The sequence below is a fragment of the Erithacus rubecula genome (genome assembly GCF_903797595.1).
Source record: "Erithacus rubecula genome assembly, chromosome: 6".
NCBI classification, from domain to species: Eukaryota; Metazoa; Chordata; class Aves; order Passeriformes; family Muscicapidae; genus Erithacus; species Erithacus rubecula.
Genome location: NC_136688.1, coordinates 36,311,037 through 36,335,979, shown reverse-complemented (window position 1 = coordinate 36,335,979; position 24,943 = coordinate 36,311,037). Strand labels below are relative to the sequence as shown.

At 38.6% G+C, this 24,943-nt stretch overlaps 2 protein-coding genes across 2 annotated transcripts in view; one reads left to right on the top strand and one right to left on the bottom strand.

Annotated features, from left to right (window-relative positions):
* PPP2R3C (protein phosphatase 2 regulatory subunit B''gamma) overlaps nt 1–9,284 on the top strand; it is a 14,708-nt gene extending 5,424 nt beyond the window's left edge. The window contains exons 6-13 of the mRNA XM_079310234.1: nt 274–344; nt 1,078–1,210; nt 2,322–2,377; nt 2,450–2,525; nt 3,145–3,281; nt 4,851–4,988; nt 6,606–6,665; nt 7,346–9,284. Of these exons, the coding sequence (XP_079166360.1) occupies nt 274–344; nt 1,078–1,210; nt 2,322–2,377; nt 2,450–2,525; nt 3,145–3,281; nt 4,851–4,988; nt 6,606–6,665; nt 7,346–7,534 (860 nt within the window). The 3' untranslated portion in view covers nt 7,535–9,284. The remainder of the gene's footprint in view (nt 1–273; nt 345–1,077; nt 1,211–2,321; nt 2,378–2,449; nt 2,526–3,144; nt 3,282–4,850; nt 4,989–6,605; nt 6,666–7,345) is intronic.
* FAM177A1 (family with sequence similarity 177 member A1) lies at nt 8,557–24,943 on the bottom strand. The gene is made up of 5 exons (XM_079310240.1): nt 24,718–24,943; nt 20,541–20,717; nt 13,388–13,454; nt 11,579–11,676; nt 8,557–10,777 (listed from the first exon to the last, which is right to left on the bottom strand). Exons 1-5 carry the CDS (start codon nt 24,784–24,786, stop codon nt 10,565–10,567), a joined length of 624 nt encoding a protein of 207 aa, XP_079166366.1. The 5' UTR covers nt 24,787–24,943; the 3' UTR covers nt 8,557–10,564.

Here is a 24,943-nt window from a genome sequence, read left to right as displayed (position 1 = left end):
TAAGGCAGTTGTGGCAATGGTGTACATTTATATTGTAAATAGTATATATGAGGTGTATATTTACAGTTTATTGTGAGTGTCTCTTATAAATTTAGATACTGAAACAGTATTTCTAAGCAGTACATGACATGGCTTTGCTTAAAGCTCAGAAAAATGGAAAGAAGCACTTAAATCCAACTGTGCCTTGCAGCCTCCAGAATAACTTCAGGTTTTGGCAAGAGCTCAAAAGCCCCATAGGTTTCTTGCATTGTGATTCTGTTTTCTGTTTCACAGTATGGCTTCATCAGACGAGAATAGGTCTCAGTTTGTATGATGTGGCAGGACAAGGCTACCTCAGAGAATCAGTAAGTAAATTCTTGATTACCTTAATGTCTCTCTTTAATCAAATGACAGAACATCAGAAAGATCAGATTTTTTTTCTAGCCTTGTCTTGTAAAAGCTTGTATCATAACATAGATTTGAGATTGGGCAGATTTGTGTGGATAAATTGCAATTCATGTGTTCAAGAGATGGGGTGGTGAGAGTGGTGCTAGCCTTTTAAACTTACAGGTAATTTTCTGAAAAAAGGATTGTATCTACAAAGATTTCATGTCATTAGCACCTTACCAGATTTAGTAGGATGTGGTGAAAATCACAAATTATTCTTCAGTGAATTATTCACCTGTTCTAAAAGGAGATAATATTATAAAATAAATAAAAATGTCCTAGTTACCACTCAAAGAAAAAAGATTTATTAAAAAATATTCAGCAATGGGATAATCAAATCAAGAGTTAGGCTCCTGATATTTGGAAAAGGTACAGTTGAATGCATCTATATCTACATATAAATATCATGTACGTTGTTAAATTCTACTTTATTAATAAATTGTTTCAGCCCTGGAACCATGTGTTTATGTATATGATCTGGGATTTCTTGCACAGAGACAGAAGCTTTTTTACCTGCTTTCATGCTCTTTTTTTCATTGTTGCAGGACTGTATTTTTAACAAAATGCACTTGAAAGCCAGGGAAGAATAGAGCAAACATGGAACAATAATAATGTTTAATGCTTGTTTTCTTTTCTTACTTAATTCTGCAGGATTTAGAAAACTATATTTTGGAACTCATCCCTACTTTGCCACAACTGGATGGCTTAGAAAAGTCTTTTTACTCCTTCTATGTCTGCACAGCAGTTAGAAAGTTCTTCTTCTTTCTGGATCCTCTTAGAACAGGTATGTCTATTCAAATAGAAACAGGTTGTCTATTCAAATGTTTCCACTGAAGCTACTTGTTTTCAAAGCAATGTGTAATTGTCCTGGTAGGCTTTTGTTCAGGATTGAAGATTAATCTCCACTGAAGACCATGACTCTTCATTGTGGGTCTAATAGTCTACTAATAGCTAATGCTAATAGCTAATGAATTTCTGTGAGATACCTACCAGTTGAGGTACCTATAGAGTTATCTCATAGAAATTGACAAATAAGTTATTGTTTCATCATAATGAGCCACTAGCAGTTTTGTAAGTGTTTAGGGCGAATATAAAACACAGCAACCAACAACACAACTGCTTGTCAGAACATCCAAAGAGCTGTGGAAATGCTCAGAAATGGTTAGAGTGATGTGCTTTTCCTGTGGTTAAATAGGTGTGCACCATGTAGACCCACTAGGAAAGGTCTGCAGTTAGTTCTGATAATGCTTGTTACAAGTGTAGCTCCCTCCTATCCCTCGATTTAAATCACAAACTGGATGCATTTTCAAGGCCCAGCTGTGGCCCTTGTAAAGGTCAGAGTTGTGTGGAGGCAGCAGCCTCTAAGAGAGGTAATTACAGATGTTTGGAGAGGGTGGGTGGGCAGTTACAGCACTATTATTTTGCACAGCTGTTAGCACAGTGTCTGTGCACCAGTCAGAGCTGCACCAGCAGAAATGCATTCTGCTACCTTAGCTTTGTGTCACAGCTCCAGTTTTGAAAATGTAAGAATATCATGACACTTAGGGGACTAATATTTCATCAGATGTTTTATGCATGCTTTCTTTGCATTTTTGAGTTGATGTTGAACACTCATATTTATTTTAATCTAGTTTTCTGACATTTAAGTCTGCAGGAGAGCTCCTGCCAGTATCAGGCTAGTTTGTCCAGTCATTTAAAAAGATGTTTTGTTTTATCTCTGAAATTAGAGCCTTATCCTTGATGGTAGATGTGGGTTTTGTTTAGCTTTTGTTTCTTAATAAGGCATCTTCTGCTCCAAATACTTCGTTCTTAAGTAAAGCCACCTAAATGAGAATAGTCAAATGGATATGTTGGCTGAGCAATTGTTAAAATGTTTTTTCCTTTTCTTGCCACAGGGAAGATAAAGATACAGGATATTTTAGCTTGCAGCTTCCTGGATGATTTACTGGAGGTAAAGGTCTCTAACATATACTGTTGTATTTTTATTTACTCTTTCTGAATTCTAACTTTATGTTTCACTTAGTTAAGGGATGAAGAGCTTTCTAAAGAAAGTCAGGAAACAAACTGGTTTTCTGCTCCTTCTGCATTAAGAGTTTATGGTAGGTTCCTTTATATGTCAACACTTCTTCTCTTTCTCATATGACTTAGGAAAAATAGCAGTATTAATGTGACTCTGTTTTTGTCATATTAAATCCTCCTGCTAACTGCTCTTTTCAAATCCTGAGTCTGTCCTTTCAGTTTATCTTCCTGACTTTCTTTGTAATTTCAGTTCTCCACTGTTGCTCTTTATTGTGGTTTTATAATCTGTCACCTTGTTGCACAAGATACAAGATTCCTTTGTAACCTTCTCTTCTGGCTCTATTCATGCCTTTGCATCATCTTCAGCTCTTTTTTAATGCTTACAGCATATTTGTATAAAATAATATGCTCTTAGCCTTCTGCTTCTCTCTCAGTATCCACAGCTATTAACTTAGATTAGAACTGCTAACACCTCATTATGGGAATCCCACTTCCTCTCCCTCCATGCTCTGTGCTTATTGAATATTATTTGATGCTTTATGAATATTGTTGTGGATTTAGTAAATTCTCATTTAACTGTATTAATTTTATTATGGAAATTAGAAAATTTAGCATTTCAATGTTTGGTTTTTTTCTGTTGAAACAGTTCTTTTTCTGATAGAGATATATTATGGTTTGCTTTTTTAATCTCCTTCCTAGGTCAGTACTTAAACCTTGATAAAGATCACAATGGCATGCTCAGCAAAGAAGAACTGTCCCGATATGGAACAGGGACTCTGACCAACATATTTTTGGATCGTGTCTTTCAGGAATGTTTAACTTATGATGGTGAAATGGTAATTACATATTTTCCCTTTGTCTACAGCATAATATCTTTGGCTTATTGAGTTGAGAAATGTCTAATAATCAGTATCTTTAAAGCAAAGAGTTGCTTGAGGTAAAGTAACTTTTATCATTGTTCACACAAATGACCATGCAACGTATTAGAAAGTTAATTTTCTTAAGAGCAAGGTGACTGCAGTGTGGACTAAAAATAAATTGCTTGTTTGAAAAAGCAGAGGTGGTAGAGAATCAAGACAGCCTAGGATAACACCACTTGTTGATTCAATTAAAAAGTGCATGTTGAAAAAATGTGTAGATGCAGCAATGCTTTTTAGTTTAAATATAATGCTTTAAAGAGAACCAAAGACAAATAGCATGCTTGATATTTGTGCAAGTTAGCTAAGCTGTCAATTTCTGCATGAAGACAGCTGTGTTTTTCATTGAAAGCTTTCCATAGCTGTGAAAAATGAGAAGTGTAACTAATTGAAAGTAACACCTTGTATCTATATTTTTGAAACTTTACTTATTGTTCAGACACAATTCTTGTCTGCATTCAGATTACTGGAGTGTAAAGTGATAAGTTGCAAATTCACTATACAGTCCTTTTGCCACCTGAGCAGTTAGAATCACATAACGATTGAGGTCTTGTCTGGAGTTGCAACAGTAGGTTCATCTCTCTTGTGTGGGGGAGACCAGAGCAGGACCCAGTGCCTGGATGTAGTGTGAGCATTGCTGAGTAGAGAAGGATCACCTTCCTCAACTCGCCACCAAAGCATTCCTAATGCAGCTGAGGGTGCTGTCAGCAGCCTTTGCTCTAAGGGCCTGCTCCAAAGCTGCTTTCTGACCAGTCAACCCCTACCTGTACAGGTACATGGGGTTATTCCTCTCCAGATGCAGGATTTTGCATTCCCTCTGTTGAACTTGATGAGGCTCCTGTTTGCCCAATTTTCCAGGCTGTCAGCTCTCACTGAATGACAGCACAACTCTCTGGTGTTACAGGTAAACAGTGTAATTACACACAGGGTTGTAGGATTTCTGTCCTTGTCACAAATATATCTTGATTGGGTAACCAAGAATCCATACTAATGAAAAAGGAGAGCAGGATATTTATTTGGAATGTTAGCTGATGTTTCTAGCATGTAATTTGCTAAACCACTGACTCTGGTCTAAGGATTATATACTTAATTTGCCATATAGTTCACTATTTGGTAACATTAGGCTTACTGCTACTAGACAAGAAATTTATGATAATGAAAACATGCTTTTTTCTTCTCTAGTTGGGTATGTTCAGCAGTTTAAAGATATATTAAGCATTTTTTAAAAGCATATATATGGCATGTTTTTGGATTTATGCTTGGAATACTATTTTGCCTCTAAAATGGCAGGTTTTCCCATTAGCAACAGTCATTAAAAAGTAACTTTTCTGTGCACATTAGTGGTAGCAGCCATTTTCTATTTCATGTTGTCTTTTTCAGAAAATAAACTGATCCCCTACAATGAAATAGCTGCCAATTATAGAGTTCCTGCTTGCAAAATCAATTTATAAAGAAGACTATAATAAACATGATTGTATCTACTTCTAGGACTATAAGACCTACCTGGACTTTGTGCTTGCATTAGAAAACAGAAAGGAGCCTGCAGCTCTGCAATATATTTTCAAACTGCTTGATATAGAGAACAAAGGACACCTGAATGTCTTTTCCCTTAATTATTTCTTTAGGGTAAGTCTCTTTATACCAGTAGGCTATTTTCTGTGTTTATAGTGTTATAGCCTATGTGCTTCTGCATGCAGATCTGCAGGAAATCACTTTAAATTACCAATAGCCACAGGCAGGCTAGTAACGACTTCTAAGAAGATTTAATTTTTTTTTTTTAAGACAAAAACTGGAAAGACTTCAAAAGGTATTTTCAGTAGTTTATCTGTAGCTGAAATTAACTGTTTAGAATTTTGAGTAGAAAAAATATATTCTATTGATTTGGGTTTTTTTTTTTTAATTTAAAATTGTCCTAAAATTGAGTTATAATTACTTATTAAAATCTTTTATGATGGTTCTAATTGATTATTGCCCATGGTTTTAATTTCAACTGTAATCCTTAAATTCACCAAAAGAAATGAAGGTAATGAAATTTATTGTTAGGCTTATACAGCTGTAGGATTTTTCATTCAATGTTTTGCTTACAAAAAGTTTCTTGCATTTTTCATAGTCTGCATTTGTACCTGTTGCTTCCAAAATAGATTTAAACTAAGCTTATTTTTTTTAGTTGCTGTTAAAATTAATTTAAGATTGCAAAATCTTCCTCCAAACTGGTTTGTGTGTGATGGGGTTTTTGTTGTTTTGGGTTTTTTCCTTCTGTCTGGTGGTGGTTTTGGTTTGGAAAAGGGACAGGTGTTTTGTAGTTTCATCTTGTTTTTCTCATAGATACCTGAGATATGTTGGGAAGGGAAATGCTATGCAGTCAAGTAGTATTTTTGCTGTGCATGGTTTCAGCTGAGTTACCAGTTTGATGCTTTATTCATGTACAGGATTCCCTCAGTAGTATCTATTCAGACACAGGGACAACCATTTCAAATTTTGTTATATGGATCTTTTTATTATAACTGAAAATAAGTAATATCATTGTACTTACCTGTATGCTTTAAGCATGAAGAATAACGTATGTACTTCATTGAGTCAGTAAAGCATTCAGGCCTGCTCAAGGCCTTATATCCTCCTTATTTATTTATTGTAATAAGTCTCCTTTGTGACATGGAATGTTCTCAGTTTTCCTTGAAATCAGAACAGTTCCTCTTGATTCTGAGAATGATTGCTTTTCTGCTAGCATTAAGTTTGGAAGGTCTGTACCAGCCAAGGCTGTGCTGGTAAAGCTAAGCTGATGAGGCTGTGCAGCTTGTGCTAGTGAAACAGTTTTGTTCATAGCTGTTACTTGCAGATGTAGTTCTGGTGATGCAGGTGTTTAAACAGTACCAAATTAAAATAATTGATTTGTCTTTCTGCTGATTGGTCACTTTCCTTCTCTCTTTCCCTAGCCTATATTTAATTTCATACTATGTCAGAAATGTGACCTTATGGTTTGAGTGTATTAATATCTTAAGTTTTGAGTGTTGAGGGATAACATGCAAATTGCTCAAACACTGGTGTCATAAGTGTGAAAGTGATATTCATATCATACTAATTAAGAACTGTGAACATAGAGATGTCTAAGAAAAATAATTGCAAGCTGTACCATGAATGCTTTGTTAGAGTGGAATACAGCTTAAGATGCAGAAGCATTTAATAAGTTTCATACAATGTCAGTATTATACTGCACTAGCCATTCCTAATTTCTCTTTTTTCTAGGCTATTCAGGAACAAATGAAAATTCATGGACAAGAACCAGTTTCTTTTCAGGATGTCAAGGTTAGCTTTACTGAATGAAGTACTGTGTAAAATCTTTGAATAAGCATTTCATAATTTACTTTTTACATCATCATTTCTAGGTTGCTGTGTATTTACTTGGAGAGTAGTAGAAATGAGCTGACTTGTCCTACTCATAGGTTTGAAAATGCCATTCTAGTCAGCAGTTGCTCTGTAAAATAACTGATATGTTCTAGTACAATTTACCTGTTAAACACATGGTGCTGTTTGTTACACTGGAAGGTACTTGCTAAGTGCATTTTACAGTTCTAGGGATTGTTCCTTGGGGGAGAGGGGGCAGACTGGTAAATTAAACAGCTTATAAAACTGATTACTGCATACTGCATATTTAGCTGTTTTAGTACTTATAAAAAAAATACAAAAGCTTCTACAAAACTTAGCTGATACAAGTGAGTTTCATTTTGCCATTTTGAGGCTGAAGCCTCCCTAGAAAAGCAGATTCTTACTTGAGATGTGGGAGCTGAGGACACTGCTCTGAACTGCAGCCAATCAGTCAGTGTGCTTTGTATCTTAAATGCTCTGGGACTTAATAGCTGCTTTTTGTAAATTGGTGTTGGTGGCACTAATTACCCAAAGATCATTCTGTATATGGCATAAATAGCCATTATTCTGCTCATTAATGTGTGTGGGGTTTTCTCCCAATTTTGACTTGTCTTTCATAGGATGAAATCTTTGATATGGTGAAGCCTAAGGACCCTTACAAAATCTCCCTTCAAGACTTGATCAATAGCAGTCAAGGAGACACTGTTACCAGCATTCTAATTGATCTGAATGGGTTCTGGACATACGAGAACAGAGAGGTCCTTGTGGCAAGTGATAATGACAGCACTGCTGATGTTGATGATACGTGACTGCCAATGGGAGCTGACTGTATCCACAGACACCTCAATCTGATGGGCCAACTGTTGGAAGCTGGAAGCATTCATTATCTGAATCAATTCCTCTTCCATTTTACTGCTCTCCTTTCCTCCTTTGCCCCCACATTTGATATAAAATGTGCTACATACACAAATCACTGAACTAATTTCTGAAACCAAAAATGCAAGTGTTGTTTAAGAGGTAAAAATTGCCTTTTTTTTAAATAAATATTTTTTGACTTTATTTCATGTGTACCAAGTCCTATTCTAATTTAAATAGCTTATTCTAAGTGTGAATTTACCCTGAAAGTAAGGATGTGGTTCTTGGTATCTTCAGCACTGGCCTGTATCCACTCAGCCATCCCAAGCCTCCCACTCCATTCTGCATGGCTTCCTCTAATGACAGCACTGTTGAGCATTCTGTTGCAAGGGAAAAAGTTTTCATTAATAAATAAAGAATTTAGGCCTTTTCTTCCATGCATGACCAGCTTTAAGTGTGTAATAGGAAGTGTGTAATAAGTAAATTATTGAACTGGAGAGTTACCTAGTTTCAAGATGTTCATTAACAGAAATAAAACTGCACTAGCTTTAGGTAGAGTTAAACCTAATTCAAACACCTACAAAGAGCTTTCATCAAGTTAACTTCCTGTGCAAGTATTTTATGCAATCTATCTTAATTGTACAACTGAGCTACAGCAGTAGTTAAAGCTATGAAACTCTCTTAATCCTTAACAAAGCCACAAAAGTGTTTCAACTTTCAGATAGAATTACAATAGCTCCAGCCCAGAAGTGTTTGCAATCCTGCATTATTTATTAGTTTGAGGTAGTGCTGAACACAGAATACTACCTGAGAGTCTAAGGAAGGGATGGGAGTCATTTCTTGAATTCTGATGCCTGAATATTCAACCAGGATATGTGACTTAGTGAAGATGAAAACAGTAAACAGGCACACGCACCTGCATATAGGCATAAAGTGTCAAAGACCACACAGTTTTAAAGGAAAAGCCGGAGCCAACTTCCAGTTCAAAAATTATATTAAATATAAAATAACCGTTAATGCACTGACAGAAAAACCAGTATGAAAGTAACCACTTTCATACAGTTTGCAAAAAAAGGAAGGATTAAGTTAAGGCACAGTGAGTAATACAGTAGTTTGTACAAAGAAGGCAGTGAGAGCATTTGTTACCCAACAAATAGTAAGGAAAGGAGGTAAAAAAAATAAATGACATTAATTTATTGGAAGAAAAGCTAAGTATCCTTCAGCTGTCAAGGTATTACACAAACTATCTGAGGTTTTCTTTATGCTATAAGAACTTTCTTTATGCTATAAGAAGTCCTAATAAGCTGGTTTTCTATGTATTCCCCAGGTGTTGAATCAGGCTCTCCCTTGCAGATGTTCATGGCTAAGGAGTGATTTTACACTGTGGTCAGCACCCTGTCTTACAAGTCAGAAAAGAATGGACTATCAAAACAGATGGACTAGAGCTGATGATTGAATCTTCCTCCTTAGATTTTCTGTAGTGCTGGAGAGGTACAGACAGATGAGAGGAAGAGTTTGTGCTGTACAGGATATTAGTCCAGGCAGAGGGTCATCTGATAAATGATATTAATTCCAGAAATGAACAGCCAAGTTACCTGGCCTGCAGTGTCACATCAGGCTCCTCAGCTGGCAGTGGGAGCAAGGCCAGGGACATGTCATGATACCCAACCACCCAATTTCACTGAGGACTGTTTTTAACTTTTTTTTTAGAAATCTCAAGGACAGAGTGGTGTGCTACATGGTAACTAGTGCAGGTCCTCTGCTCCTTTACCTACAACAGTCCACAGAAAATGACTGGGGCAATGACATCTGATTCTTACAAAGTAAATAATTCACCTTTTATAAGCTACAGGTACAAGAGTCATTGCAGTAAATTAGCCTTAATTGATATTAGATGTGGAGCTACCTGCACTTCATTTAGACAAAAATAAAAATTCCTGTCGTTTCAAGTTCAGTATCACAACACATTATATTTATTTAAGAGAAGAGTTTTTAGTTTGGGTTTGTGTTTCTAGTTATTTATGTATTCTGTGCTAACAGGGTAAAAACCATCTGCAGTGGAACTTTCCTTGCTGGCAATTCAACACTTTGTTTAGGTTACTCAAGTACACAGACTTGGGTAACTGATGTCCAAAAAAGTTCATAGTCTAGACTGGTACTACATAGAGTGTCCAGTGCACTTAATATAATTTAGCAAGACTTCAGTTTTTTTCCCAGGACCACTGAGAGCATGCATCAAGCACATGGATCTCTTAATTCCTGGGCTTGGAGTGAGAACATCCTACACTGATGTTAGTTCTAAACTTTGCAACAGCACTGAATGGAGCAGCTGAGCACTCTCAGCCTCCAAGAGTGCTGGTACTTGTTTTTAAGTTCTTAAGGATGCTTACAGCTTCCTGGTAAGTTGGGGTTTTTTTACTTAAAAAAAAGTCAGTGGACCCTTTAATCTAATTAACAATAAATCTAACACTTTTCTCTTGTGTTAACAACAGAAAAAAATACATGCATACAACAGTGACAATAAATAGGGGGAATAAGACTCTATTATAATTACTTTTGAGTTACAGGATATTAATTCCTATTAATCTATTCATAGAGAGCCGAGTTGCAAACCATGTGCAAATCAGGGTTTAGAAGTAGGAAACAGCACTGCCTCTGCAATCCACAGGTGTTAGAGTCACAGCAATTCAAAGAAAAGACATTTCTACTTGCTTTACACAGAAATTAGCTCACACATCCAAATGTTGATTTTTAGACCAAATGTTTGTAGTGCAATTTTCATTTTAACTGAAGTGCCAATTTGGCAGAATGCCTCAGCCTTTATTAGGCAGACAGATTGAACAGACATTGCCTAGCTCTCTCCTGATCAATAAGAATGGTAGGAGTTGTATTTCACTGAGCAAGCATATTCCTATTTTTCCTGTTTATAAGCAGATTGTGACACCTGACAGTTCTTATTTCCTACATTATACAGAGCTTTACACTTAAGGAGGGACAGGAACTACATCTTGTTTATTTTCCACATTGGGCAGGCAATCTTCCTCATTTTCAAAGTTTACATTCACGAATGAAGAGCATGCTGTTGCTCCAGGCTGGTCTGTCTGGACAGGAGCTTCAGCTTGTGACTTGTTCTGCTGTTCCTGATGCTTTTTTTCTGCTTCTTCTGACATCTTGTTTTCCTGTTCCTCCTCTTCTGCCTAGAAAGAGATAACCAGATTCATACACTATTATTTACTATTTACCACTTATTTAGATTAAATTGAGGTCTTTTCATAAGAGCATACCAGTTGCTATTACAAGGTAAGGACATTTGTTCCACTAGGAAAGAGTCAGTAGTTGATCGTAAGATGAGGTACATTCCAGAACTCCCATAATGGGAAAAATTCACCAAAAGTGAAGAATTAAACCATGTTAAACAAACACAGAAAAAGGACTCATATCTAGATAAGCAGCTTTAGTTAATAGCAATAGTGACAGATCCACCTAAAGCTTTTTCAGCTCTCAATTAAAAAAAAAAAAGTAATAAAGCCTTAAATATGTTTCCATCTCTTCTAAATGAAGATTTCTAAGGGTTAGTTTTTTTTGCCTAAAGCATTGGCTACCTATCAGTACTGCCCTGTTATGCTTTAGAACAAATGTCAACCTCAAGTTCAATTTATCCTTGACTGCTGAACAAGTTTCAGAGTTGGAAAGTGTTGCTAGCAGCCACCTCTTTACAGTGTTCAGCAGCTGTCCATCCAACTTTCTCAGAGTGTTGACTTGAAATTGCATTGTACAAAAGAAAGAGAGCAGAGGTCAGGACTCACCTGTTTCCAAGATGGATGAGCTGAAGAGAAAAGGTGCTAACCATGCATCAAGTGAAAAGTGGAGGCAAGCTGAAATTGAGGGCCTAAAGCTTAATTTTAATGCTAGAATACAAACTTTTTTTTTTTTTTTAGAATACCAGGGAAGACAAGCTGGGTGAAAAGGAATGCAAGAACCCTAGCTCACACACATACCTCTCTCTTCATCCTGTAATACTCATCAATGGCATATTGGTATTTTGGTGTGCTTATTCCCAGAACAGATGCAATCTTTTCCCCCAGGAAATCACACACTAAAAAATAAAGACAGGTTTACATAGGATTAGTACCTAGAAGAAAATTCTTAAATGCAGTTTTGTTATAAAAATTACCATCATCTTTCCTGAATGGTTTTCTGGAGTCCTACTTTGTGCACAAGATAAAACAAAAATCTGTGAGGTTAATCTCGTTGTAGGTAATTATTAGCTGAATATACTAATAATTGTTCTTTAGGATAAAGAATGAACAAAAGGAGAAGAATATGAAATTCAATGAAAATACATATAGTGGTAGTGTGTGAATTCTGCTAGTTTCAGCTTTGAATCTTAAGTTTGTTTCACTAGGAATCAGTTAAAGAGTAAGCCTTGAGCTGAACTTTAACTGAAAATTAAGGTTAGACAAAAGTGCATGGGTACTAAATGTACTGGCAGTTCAATCTAGTGGTATTAGCAAACTAGACAGTATTTACTGATAAAAGTGTATTGCAAGTTAGTTTTAACAATGTTCTGTGTTGCTAACTAATGGATTAATAAAATATTTATGTTTCAGCTGTCTCAATTTTCAAGCTTAGGCTATACTCAGTGCTTCTTTGCTGAAACAGGTAGGGCACAGCCAAAGTATGGAACAGGGGAAAGCTTGTGTCAGTCAGTTTATTTACCATGGTGATAACTACAGATAACACTGGTTGAATAAAGGCAAGCAAGAAGTCAAATATTCTGCACTTCAAATTGTAAATCTGCCCCAAGGATGCAAATGAGTTAATCATCTTCAGGGAAAAAAAAGAAGTCAGTCATTGACTGCTTCAGTGAACATTTTCAATAATTTTATAGAAATCCTGGCATCCTGAGTGCTGTGCAAAAGACCAGTTCAAACTGCAGATGAAGAGCCAAAACTGAAGTGCAAAGAAGAAAGGACTGATCTTCAAATTCATAAAGGACTTCAAAAAAAGGAAAGCAACTTCTACCCTTGCATATGAAGAACAGATGTGTCAAGGAATATAATTACACTGAACATTAGAGAGAAGCTGTTTCCAAAAATAAGGATAGGTTAACTAATACAACAGACTGCCAAAAAATTTAAAACTATTCAAAATTATGTGTACAGTGACAGAAACTCCGTAATATTTGTGGAAAAAACCCAATAAAGATACTTGACACCTTGGGAAAAACACAGACTGTGACAAGCATTTTTAAAAACTTGGCAAAATTTTAAGAGGTCCACAAGTCAAATAAATGTGTGTGCAGTGAGTTTAAGACTCTTGACAATAGTCCTGTTTATTCTGTAACCTCAGAAGTTCATTGTACAGCACATAACTAGATGTGTTCTTGGGATACTTTCTAGTTGTCTTCAGAAAAGCTGTCAGTTTAGTTACACCAGTCAGCAATCTTTTCAGGTACCATCATACAAAATCTAATAGATAATTCCATACAAAATCTAATAGAAAACTAATATATTCCCTTGCCAATATCAGTCTATCTCCATATGAAGAAAAAGTGGAAAAAGTGTTCATCAAAAGAGTATTTTTCTGTTCATTCGTCCATGTAAGAGTGGCTTATTGAAGGTTAAAAAAAAATTTTTAAAGTGCCTAAGTTAGGAGAGTATGTCTCCACAGATTAAATACAGTTCAATTTATTCTTCTGAAAAAACAACATGTAGAACTCAAAGATGATTTACAGTCTGTCAACATGACTTTCTGAGTTTCAATATTCCCTTTCTGGCTTACCCAAAAATTAAATAAAGCAATACCTGATAAGGTTGATGTGGCAACTCGCAGCATGTGAAACCACAAGTAGGGTCCCCATGTTAGTGTTGTCTGCAGGAACAAGAATAGTATGAATATGTACAGCTGTATGGTCATGGCACAAAATAACACATGCAAAACCTCAAATGGCTTGAGAAGAAAGATCTGAAATGTTTTCTGTTTTCCAGCTACTACAATATTTTTACTTTCAAGTAAGTGTAGAATAGACAAGTGAAGCAAAGTATTACTGTAAGATATAAATAAAACCATGATTTACCTCTGGGAAAATTTCTTTCCCTTTTTATTACCTGCTTCCAGATTTGGGAAGTGACAAGCAGCCAACTCAATCCCTGACTAGAAAAAGTTTTCCACAACCTTCTGAATTTTATCAGGCAAGAGGAGAAGCAAGGTAACAAGTCCCTCATTACAATAACAAGTAAACTGCAAAAGACTGTTTAAAATCAAATCAAACCTTCAAACCTCTGAAGAAGAGGCTGTTTTGAAACATTTACAACCAATTATCCCTTGAAATCACACCTGAAAAACAAAACCAGGAGCCCTGAGGGAGGAGGGAGTTGCTGCAGCTCTGAGGAAGCGATGGAGAGGCTGCCAAGCAAAGCCCTGGGCGATGTGAACCACGAGGAACACAACATGGATAAACCAGGCTGGGGTCACCTCCAGCATTTGCAAGGCAGAGGGCAAGTTTCTCTGAAGAGCCTGCACACAACATGGGACATGTGAGTGAGGAATTGGAGATCTGTGTGCAGCTCATCAGGATCCCAGAGATGCACTGAATGGACTGAGTGCTGCTGCGGAGGGATACAGACTGTTTAGGAAAGGTTGCCCAGGAAGACAAAGAAAGGGAATTGCTCCTTGCATGACTGGGGTGTATTCACAGCTACCACAGCCTCTACACAAACTGATACATAGATATATATACATCCTACATTAAAGATTTAGAATTAATTAATTAATTAGAAAATAATGGGTGTGCACATGCTATGCTTTTCATCAAGGGAAGAGACTGTCTCTGTTTAAAAGAAGCAAAGCCATGTAATAAAAAGGAAAAGGGGGAAAGCAGATTACAAGGTAATGGGGAAAAAAACTGTAGGCTTTGCCTTTTGTGAAAAGGCAAATTCAACTTTCATAGTGAACTAAAACATGTTTATAGTTAATAAGTTGCTGTATTCAGGCAAGCTCTTTGATACACATTTCCCCCCAGAAAAGATCTCTGTAGAAGTCCTTTTCCTCTGGAAAATAGCAATTAAAAGTGTCAGCTTTTATTAGGTAAAACATATTATCTCTATTCAGCTATGTAAATATTTATAACTTGCCATGAAGAACTGTTTGATAGTAACCTTTATCTATGATCTTATTTAACAGATATCTGGACAGGAACAACCAATTATTACTGTAAATAATACAGAAACTACCTGGTATAGCCTCAGACTGCATGTACACAAGCTACTAGACTTTGGTGCTTTCCAAGCATAGTCTCTACAAATCAGTGCAGCAAGAAATTGTCTGTCAGCCCTGAAACTCAAGTTGGGCAGGCTGACAAAAAGCTGGATGCTATATATTTTTGGCAGTGGATATGGAAAATGTCCTGCCAAGGTAAGAGTGTAAGCAAAACCAGCTGCTATCCCACTCACACAAAAGCACCTCCAGCTCATTGATTATATGCTCAGCTGGCAGACAGGCTAACGAGGAGTTTGTTCAGTTGAAGAAGTCAAAGAAAGTGCTGGAAAAGCTTGTTGCCACAGGTGCAAATAATGGCACTGACAGGGCTCTGTACAATCCTTCATGATGAGGTGACAGGGTTAAAAAGCATTCATGCAGGGCACAGGACAAACAAGGGCCTGCTGTGTGCTGTAAGAAAGAAGCTACAAGAGTCCCTACAATACTTCAGAGTGAAAAGACACGCTGAACTTCAATGTGACAGAAGTAACTCAGACCCAGAATATTCCAACAAATTTGTGGTAACACAAACGTGGGTAACAGCTGAGGCTCAGCAGACTCAGAGGTTCTGATTCTGTTCTTCCCCCACCACAGCTAAAAATCAGTTTGGTACATTGGAAGCACTTCTAGTTCAGCTTCGTGGGAACCTCTGCTTTCTGACAAAGCCCAACCAGACATTTCCTCATCCCTGACAAGCATGGCTTTGCCAGACTCGTCAATTAAAAATTAACCTTCTTTCCAGTGTCTCAAAAGGCAATATAAAATCATGGGAGAGGCTACTTCACAGAAAATCAAAAGGAAATGGTTTGGGGAGTAAACCACCAGGAACAAGGGAACCCCTCCAAGGAATCACCTTTTTCCATGCATTCCCCATTTACCTCTTCAGGGTAAATTTGGGTGCCTTCCCAGAGCACCTTGGAGATGGAAGAAGAAATGGCTGATGTGAGGCAAGAGCTTGTACTGGGGAAACTGGAACCATTCCAGTGACACGAACAGGGCTGTTAAGCAATGGCTCAGTACAAATGAATCAAACTAATCCTTGTCTGTGAAGTAGCTTTAATGCACTGAGCTGGAAACTGGAAAACCATAGCACAGTCAGATCCTACAGATGTGCAGAACCACATAGCCAGATACTGTATTCAGCTTCCTTTGGCCAGCCAGGGAAGCCTTAATCTTCAGTCTTTAATCAACTCAAGGATGAAGCAATATTGTATTTCTTGACAGGAAACAAGGGGCAACATGAAATGCATACACTGTTTATTGCATTTCTCCCGCAATCAGTCTCTTCAGTAGATGTTTCTACAATGTTTAATTATATTATTCAGCTATCTTGACTTTATTTTGTTGTTAAAATGGAAAACACAATAGTTTTGACAACTGGTTTTTATATTACAAAAAATCTTAATGTATAATTTTAATTTAAATAGAAATTAACATAATGGATTCAGTCATGGATAAAACTAAGGGGCCTCTGGTTCAATAACAGAACATGATTTTATTTCCTAGTATGGGGCTGCCAAAGGGACCACACATGTTCCCTTGAATTTCTGAGTGCACCATGTTCCTAAACAATCCATGTATGTATTTATTTTTGGCAGATTTCACCCCTAATAACACTTAAACTTTCCAAGGTAAGAAGGGTTTCTTTCTCCAGAGAAAAAAGGCAAAATAAGAAAATAATAATTTCCTTATTTAGGAAAAACAAAATCCTGTATTAAACAGTTAATATACACCACCAAATAGATACTTTTTTCATTATTTACTGTGCCAAGATAAATTTTAAATTAGTTCAATCAATGAGTGTTCAATGCTGTAATAAGTTCTTTTGTATAAAACTGTGGCATCTAGGACGAGCCAGTGCAAACAACATCAGGAACACACATACCATCCTCCATCAAGAGCTTCTACCATATTATAAGCAGTTATTACTTGGTCAGTGACTCTTTTTCTCCTTCATCCTTGAATTCTTAAAAGAAAATCAGAGTTTGATGGTCCTGAAGAGAGGAATTTTTGCTATTTGAAGTTAAGGTCCTTTTAAATACAGGATATCAAGATAACCTTCCTGCAAGGATGTGTTTCAATCTTTCTGAGCACTGAAGGTTAATAAAATTAAATCTTTCCTGGAGCTTTGTTGCAGATGCCTTCTTGGGATGGATTCTAAAGTTACCACACCAACAGTCATGTTGATCACAGCTCCTCTGTGAGCACTTACACCTTCTGCCTACTCAGCTAATAGGTGAATGCAGCAAAGAGTGTCCATCCAGGGATAAACAGAAGGATTATCTTCTTAAAATAAAGTTTTGGTGGACAAAACCAAAAGAAAATATACATATAGAGTGCAAATATCTCCATTTTAGGACAAAATAATAAAAAATACATTTATGCAATTAAAGCATTTGAATTTCAGTGTGAGAACATTCAGATAATACTGAATGCTATTATCTAAAAAGATTATATCCTGTGTCCTGGATTAAAAAATACAAGAGAATGGACACCCCAGTCCAAGAATGTTAATAAATTGAGCGCTGACCTACAGAAGCACCAGAAGTTGTTTCAAAGAAAATTTAAAACCCAGTCCTTTGTGAGAATTTGTTTTGTTATCAGTAATAGGAATCCACCACACCAAGTGTTCTGGTTATGGTATTACCAGGATATATACATACTACTTTGCTTAGTAAGAAACACACTGGTATTGCCTGCTTAGCTCTAAAACACAATTAAACCAAGGTACTTACTGAAGACATTTCTTGACAACACAGCAAAATATTTGTTTCCCTTAAACTCATTCAAGAACTTCCAGGATGCTAATACCAGCAGAGCTTTGAAATTTGATGATGGAAAGTTTCTATTCAAAACATTAAGCTTTTTCTAAAAATAAACTGGTCCAGAAACAGCTATTACTTGCAACATACTTTTTTGTATCCCAACTGAGATAACAAGTTTTAGCCATGCTGGTCTCAGCAAACAGACTATTTAATAGCTTTTATAGAAATCCTACCCAAAAAAAAGCATTTTAAAAGCAGCTGCTGGCTAAAACATCAAAGCTCAGCTTGGACTAACATTTCTTCAATTGTGTGGCTCAGCTGGGATACACAAACCATGCAGGAGATAAAGTAAACCTCACTTAATGGCAACCCCTGCTCTAATCAAGTTCATTCTGTCTGAGGTAAAAAGCAATACATATTAAGACATAGTGTGCTCCATAATAAACTACTCTGGTTTGGGGGGGTCCTTTTATTAAAAAGTGTATTCAAAATTAAGGATTTAATAAACTATAAAAGGAGAATAACACAATCTTAAATCCACCATAAAATATACTTTTTGGTATTAAAAAAAAGAAACCTGTATTAGGAAAGGAGGGGAACAACCATGCAGCATTACTGGCTTTTGTGCACACTTGAGGGCTCTTTAGCTAAGTGTCCCTTTGCACAGCAGCGTGCATGTCTCTGCCCCCACAACACCTACACCAAGGATTGTGAGCCTTCCATCAGTGCATCACCATGGAACTCTTCTGCTGTCAGGAAATGGCACAAAAAATTGTGCACATTTTGTTCCCTGATCATCATAACTGGGGACAAAAATCTCTCAGCCATCCATGGATATCTGACATGACTGCCTAGTGGGGAACAGACCTCACTCTGAAGATATCTGAACATTACTGTAATAGTACAGTTCCTGCATTTCTTTGAGAAGATCCTTAAGGAGGAAAAAAGCACTCTAGTACCCAGCAAGGCAGCTTATCACCTTATCCATTGTTTGTGACTACAATACAGCTCTTTGCCAACTGTATCCTTCGGGTGTATTTCATACTGATAATATCCTGACTGCTAGCAGGCTAATGTTATGTTTTGTTGTACACAGTAACTGCCTACCAAGAAAGAGCAATGCCATCAACCCATACAAATTCTTACTCTTTCTTTCTTCCTCGTTCTTACGTTCTCTTTCTTTGTTTCTCTTTCTTTTTTCTTCCTTTCTCTTTCTTTCTCTCTCTGTATTTTTTTCTTTCTTTCTTTCTCTTTCTTTCTTTCTCTTTCTATTTCTTTCTTTGTCTTTCTTTCTTTTTTCTTTTTTTTCCTCTTTCTTTCCTTGTTCTTTCTCTTCTTTCTTTTTCTTCTCTCTTTCTTTCCTTCTTCTTCCTTCCTTACATCCATACAAAAAGCTTTACTTGTGGAACCCCCAATCCACCTGAATTCCCATAGTCTCACTCGAGCTTAGTCCTTAACTCACCTTTTTTATTCTTCAAGATAATTTTACAGAGGGGAACAGAGGTATCACTTGGCAGTCAAAGCAAACCTCTTATGGCCCACCACTTTTTCAGAAGAGCATAAGCAGCAAGTCAGAATCTTCAGTCCCTTTGAGAAAGCCAAACTCTTCCAGGATGGGTACACATATTAATAAACACAGGGCCTACTACTGTAGAGTAAATAGAAAGCTTCAACCACAACATTTCTTAATTATGGATTCCCAAACAATGGTGCAGAAGTCATTTCAACAGTAATGTCAAGTAGAAAGCAGGGCACTGTTTTCTGTGCATGCAAGGATGCTTCTCTGAAGTGTGGAAGGAAGCAGCTCTGTGCACCAGTGTCTGCTACCAGTGTGCAACCAGGCAGGACAGCTGCTGCACAAAGCCATGAACTCCTGACTGCCTGAGCACCCAGCAGCACATCTGGGAGCACCCAGCCAGTCTGGCAGTCTCCAGCTCAGTGCATGCACCTAAGAGCACAGAGGGCCAAAAAGAGAACTCCACCAGCAGGCAGGGAATAGGACTGCAGACTCAATTTGTTGGTGCAAGGATTGCTGAAGAAGGGTAGAGGTGGTTGGGACATCAGTTTCTGGGGCTGTCATAAAAGAAACATGAGACTGGGCATGTGGAGAGATGAAGAGCAGGACTGACTGCACAGGGTGGGGAGCTGCTGCCATCGGTGTTGGAACATGTGGCTGTAAAGCTCTGCAGTCACACTATCACTAAAACAGTTCATCAGAAGGGCCAAGAGAATAAAGTAGAGTATATATTTCATTTTACCTCTAAGTATAGATCCAGAACTATTGACAAAAAGGAAAATGCATTCTAGCAGCTACAATGCACACTACTGGCTTTGATTGTTGGGACTTCACTTGAATCTGGACCGATAAAAAAGAAACTCCACTGACAGGCTGAGCAACATCTCAACAGCCTACAACACAGATGAACATTACTTACATGGACTAGGCAGGTCCTTTAAAATCTGTTTTTTATGTATCATGAATTACACCAGTCTTCCTTTATTTCTGCAAGTCATCTTTTTCTTTCCCTCCTATACTCTTTTAATTATATTGAATTGCTGTTATGGTAACCCTAAATTACAGGTTTAACTCTCCACCATCAACAAACTTAAGGAAAAAATGTCTCCCTTGCAATTTTTTTTTAAACAACAGTACAAGTCAAGGAGATACAAGGCAAATATTATTAGAAAGAGAAATGCTGGAGAGGACAAACTAGAACAGTGAAAAAATAAACAGGCTACTTTAGTGGAGGAGAACTCCAGGACAAAACTTCCCAGTAATATTTTTCCCAGATTTCTGAGTCCATTAAGCCAATCAAATTATTAGAATTTATAATACTAAAGACTGTATGAGATTTGTGACACAAAAAAATAAGTATAAAATGTTTATAGCTGCCCAGTAAACCAGAAGTAGCAATTTATCAAGTAAAATACCTACAGGATCTACAGGTGGCAACAAGTCTTTTTTCTCTTGTTCATCTTCCTCTTCATCTGTGCTATATTCTTCCATTGTTTCTCCACTTGCAAAATGAATAACCCTCCTTGGAATTTTCTTTTTCTTTCCTATGACACCCAGCTCCACATTCTCAAAGCCGCTATCTCCCTTTGAAAGCTGCTATAAAGGAAAAAAAAAAAAAATCATTACCTCAAGTACATGCTTCTGGAACTGGAGAGTTCACCCATAACAAACTTCATGAGATATTTAAAATATTTTAGATGAGTTAGCATTTACAGTAGACATTTATAAGAGCTTGCCTGTAGGTAAAAGACTAAAACATTCTTGTTTCCTTCTCTGAAAGTAACAAAAAGTTTTCCTCTGGGGGGAACATGTTTCATTAAGTAATTTGATAAGCACATAAATTTTAATACTTAGAAATATTGCTGGGATTGGAATTAATATCTAATGAAATTAATCAAGTAGTTAATAGGCTGTAGCCACCTCTTTGCAAGTTCAGACAGACACCTCTAACACAAAAGAGAACTGGATAACTAAGCAGCCAGACTCAAGCTTTAAAAAGATGCACCAAGGAATCTGCCCTGTGGACTTTCATCAGCAACCATGATTAGTACAAGGGACAGGGTAAAAGGACAACACTTAGTTTTGTGGCTAAGAACATATAAAGTGAGAAGTACAATGTCTGTCTGTGTTCTCCACTGCTGAATGCTACAATGCAGTCTTTGGCTTACAAGCATTAAAAATATATACTTCTAGTTCAAAGGCCAGTCAAAAATCTTCAGGCTAGTCACTCCTGCAGGCAGAGAATTTTAGTAAGGTTTGGTACTGCAGCTATCAAAACAGAGCCTTCAGCCTGGTAGAGCTTTTAGATGCTGCTGCATCAAATGCACAAAACTGCTGAAAACACTTCTGTCATGTAGAGAGGGCCACAGGGGTTAGGAAATGCCAACCACATGTTTTTAATGTACCATGAAGGTTTTTAAAAATGCATGAGCTCCTGTAATTTGCAACTGTATCATAAGGAATGACATGCGTAGTGTGTGCAGAATCCAGATTGTATAAAATGCATTCCAACTTCTTCCCTATACCAACCTTACGATCTCCACAGAGCACAATTCAAAATTATAGATAAAAATGTATGTTTTAACACAGTGTTGTAAGACATCCCTTAACTGCTGCAAAAAAAGTGCAGCATCACCATCCTCATCTCTCATGCTAGATGACAAAAACACAGCTTTGCAAGGCAAGCAGCCTTGCTTAGCTGGGAGAGACAGTGGGCATGGGAGAGAGAGCAGCAGAGGGTCCTGGGGAGCAGAACTGCTTCCCTCATTCCAGCCACGGATTCTTCTGCCCATAGAGAAGAGGGAGTGAGGTAGAGATCACATGCTGAGCTCTACAGTGTGGACAGGGAGCACACCCATCCATCATCTCTCCGAGCACTGTACCACTGCTTCTCAAAACTGCAAGTCATCTCAGCTCCCCCAGCATTTTTTTAGCCATGGTAGAATGTCTTCATGACATTTCAGATATTTTCCTGAGCAGAGCAGAATCCAGCAGCAAGTTTTCAGAGGGGTAATTCAGCTGAAACAGGATTGTATTTCCAGGCAGAAGCACATTTTCATGTAGAAAGACAAAACTGATTATCTGGGCCCAGTGCAATTTCTCTGCTGTCTCTCAGTCTTGGGAACAGAGCAAAGCTATAAAAACACAAATGGTGAAACAGTGAAGCAACCTGAGCACAGGGAGCACTCCTTGCTGCCATTATAAAAGCTGCCATTATAAAAGTGCCACTTCCTGTGACTCGGTTCTGTCTCTTTTTGTGCAAAAAGCACCACAGAATCAGCTTTTCATGAACATTCCACACTCCTTTATTGGCATCATACAATGTCACTGGTTTTATATTTAGTCACAGTACTGAAGAGCACTGTTTCTTGCAAACACATCATAAACACCACTGTGATTAAAACAGCAAGCAATGAGAGCTCTTCCTTAGAGTTCCTCAAAAAGCACAGCCTCTTCATCTGATTATGGCTCATTTAGGGCAAATGCTTCAAATATCTTAACTTTAAAAAAATGCTGTTTAATATTTCAAGTTTTAAAAGCAAGCTTTAGTTCCCTGAACACCCATCCCACACTCACACTACCTACAGTAAGCAGCTCCATGTAGCTGGCAGTGCTACAACATTTCATACAAATGCAGTAGTTCAAGACAGTAAGGAAACACCAAAGAACAGTGAATCTGGTTCCCTTGCTAAAAGTACTACATTATTAAATAAAATAAAGTATGTCATCTGTTGTTTTGGTTATTACCTAGTCAACACACCTGAGTGAGGGTTTTATCATCACCAGCCTCTTACGTTTTGCCTGCACAGCATCAATAAATGCCAACTGTCCCAGGTATGAGCAGAAAGTTCAGCACCAATAAATTTTATCTTTACAAAACTGTGCTAATGCAGATTTACTCTAGAGTTATCACCTAGATTCCCTTTCTAGCTCAAATGTTACAGTATTTCCTCTTTGAGAATTTACACTTTTGATCTTCATTTAAAAATTTGCTCTTCTTTTCCAATTTAGGAAGTTTTTACAATGATCTCTCTTCTAGTGTATGACTTTAGTCAGGTTTCTGACCTCGTTTTTTTTCCACAGGCTCCTCCTTCTCTAAGACATTTTATGGTCTTGAAAGAGTCAGCATTTGTGCCCACGTCACAGGAGTATTTACTTTGGCTTCTGTCACGGCAACTATTAGACACCAAGGCTGATGACTCTTGTGCTTTTGCCACACTAACTAACTCTTATGGTACTTGGTAAACACTGTAAGGCAACTTTCCCTTTCTTTTAAATGCCCTCTTGGATTTTTTCTTGGCTTTTTGGCACACATACAAACCTTGCCTGTAAGGCAGTCAGGATCTGAAATTCATGTTCCTTGTTTACCCTCTTTGCACCCACTCTATCTCACCCTATGTCTGGAAACAGAAAGAGAGCAGGGGAACTTTTGACAGTGCTGGTATCCACTGTCAAAATACCCACCACAAAATAATTTTAGTCCACACATAAAATGCCAAAATAAATAAACTACAATTAAGGATAAGGTGTTCCCGGACACCTGCAGGCAAGCTGGGAGAGCTGACACAAGTAGTATTAGGTGATGCAATAACTAAGTTTCATGAAGGAGACAAGGAAGAAAAGTAAAAATTAACAGGGAGACCAGGTTATTCACGTTGGCATCTTTTAACCTGTCAAATGCAGGAATCCTTGCAAGAGCTTATGACCCAAAGCACCAAAGTGTGTGATGTTCACTCTCCGTGAGAAAGATGAGCAATTCAATTTGCATTGATCTCCTGACCTGATACTGCTAGTCACTAGAAGACTGGTAATAACTAATGAAAAAATATTTCTATCATGCTATCTTGGCTGTCTTACTCATTATTTTCTTTTTTTTTTTTTTTTTTTTTTTTTTTTTTGGCTAGGGTTCGAAAGGAGGGGGCTGTTTAGGCCTGAGTGGTTTGGGTTTTTTTCATATTGCTTGACTTCCCACCCTTGTGTTTCAGCTGAAATTAAACAGCTAAGTCTTTCAGAAACAAAAGACAACAAGATGACATAGCCGGAGAACAACTATTAGAAAAGACACCCTCCCAACAAGCCTTGGAGAGGCACCGTAACCGGGGAAGGGGCAGCGCCCACAGCACCAGCGCGGAGCCGAGGCCGGTGCGAGAGCGGCCGGGCACGGACAGGCGAGCTCGCCCGGCTGCGCTGTAATTAACAGCTGCTGCCCTGATCACCTCCCACGCCTCCGCCAACTTGACAGCACGGAGGGAACTGGAAACCTGTCTCACTTGAACATTCATCAGGCTCGTCTGTCAGAGGCATTGTCCGCCGGGAGCAGGAGACACCGGAGCCACGCGTGCCCGCCGCGCTGACTGTAATTACAGCGCGCAGCACGGAAGGGCAGGCGGCTGGCACGCACCTCCTCTCCCGCGGCCACTGCGGGGAACCGGCGGCTCCCCCAGCCCCGCACACCCCCGGCAGGTCAGGCCGCGGCCGCCACCCCCGCCCGCCCGGACCCGCCGCGGCCTCGCCCCGCTCCGGCAGCGGCAGCGCCCGGGCCCCGCCGCCCGCCCGCCCGCAGCGGCCCGGAGAGCCGCCCTGCCCGCCCGCTCACCTGCTCGGGCTCCATGGCGCCGGCGGCGGGCGCGCAGTACAGGGTGATGGCGGCCAGCCCCTGTTCCATCCTCCCGCCCGCCGCGGCGCCGGGGGAGGGCGGCAGCGGGCCCGCCGCGGCCCGGGGAGCGCAGCGGCCGGGCGGCACCGCCCGTCACACCGCCCGCCGGGGCGGCGCCTGCGGCCGCGGGGTGGCCGCCTCAGGAGCCGGGACCCGCCCGGCAGAG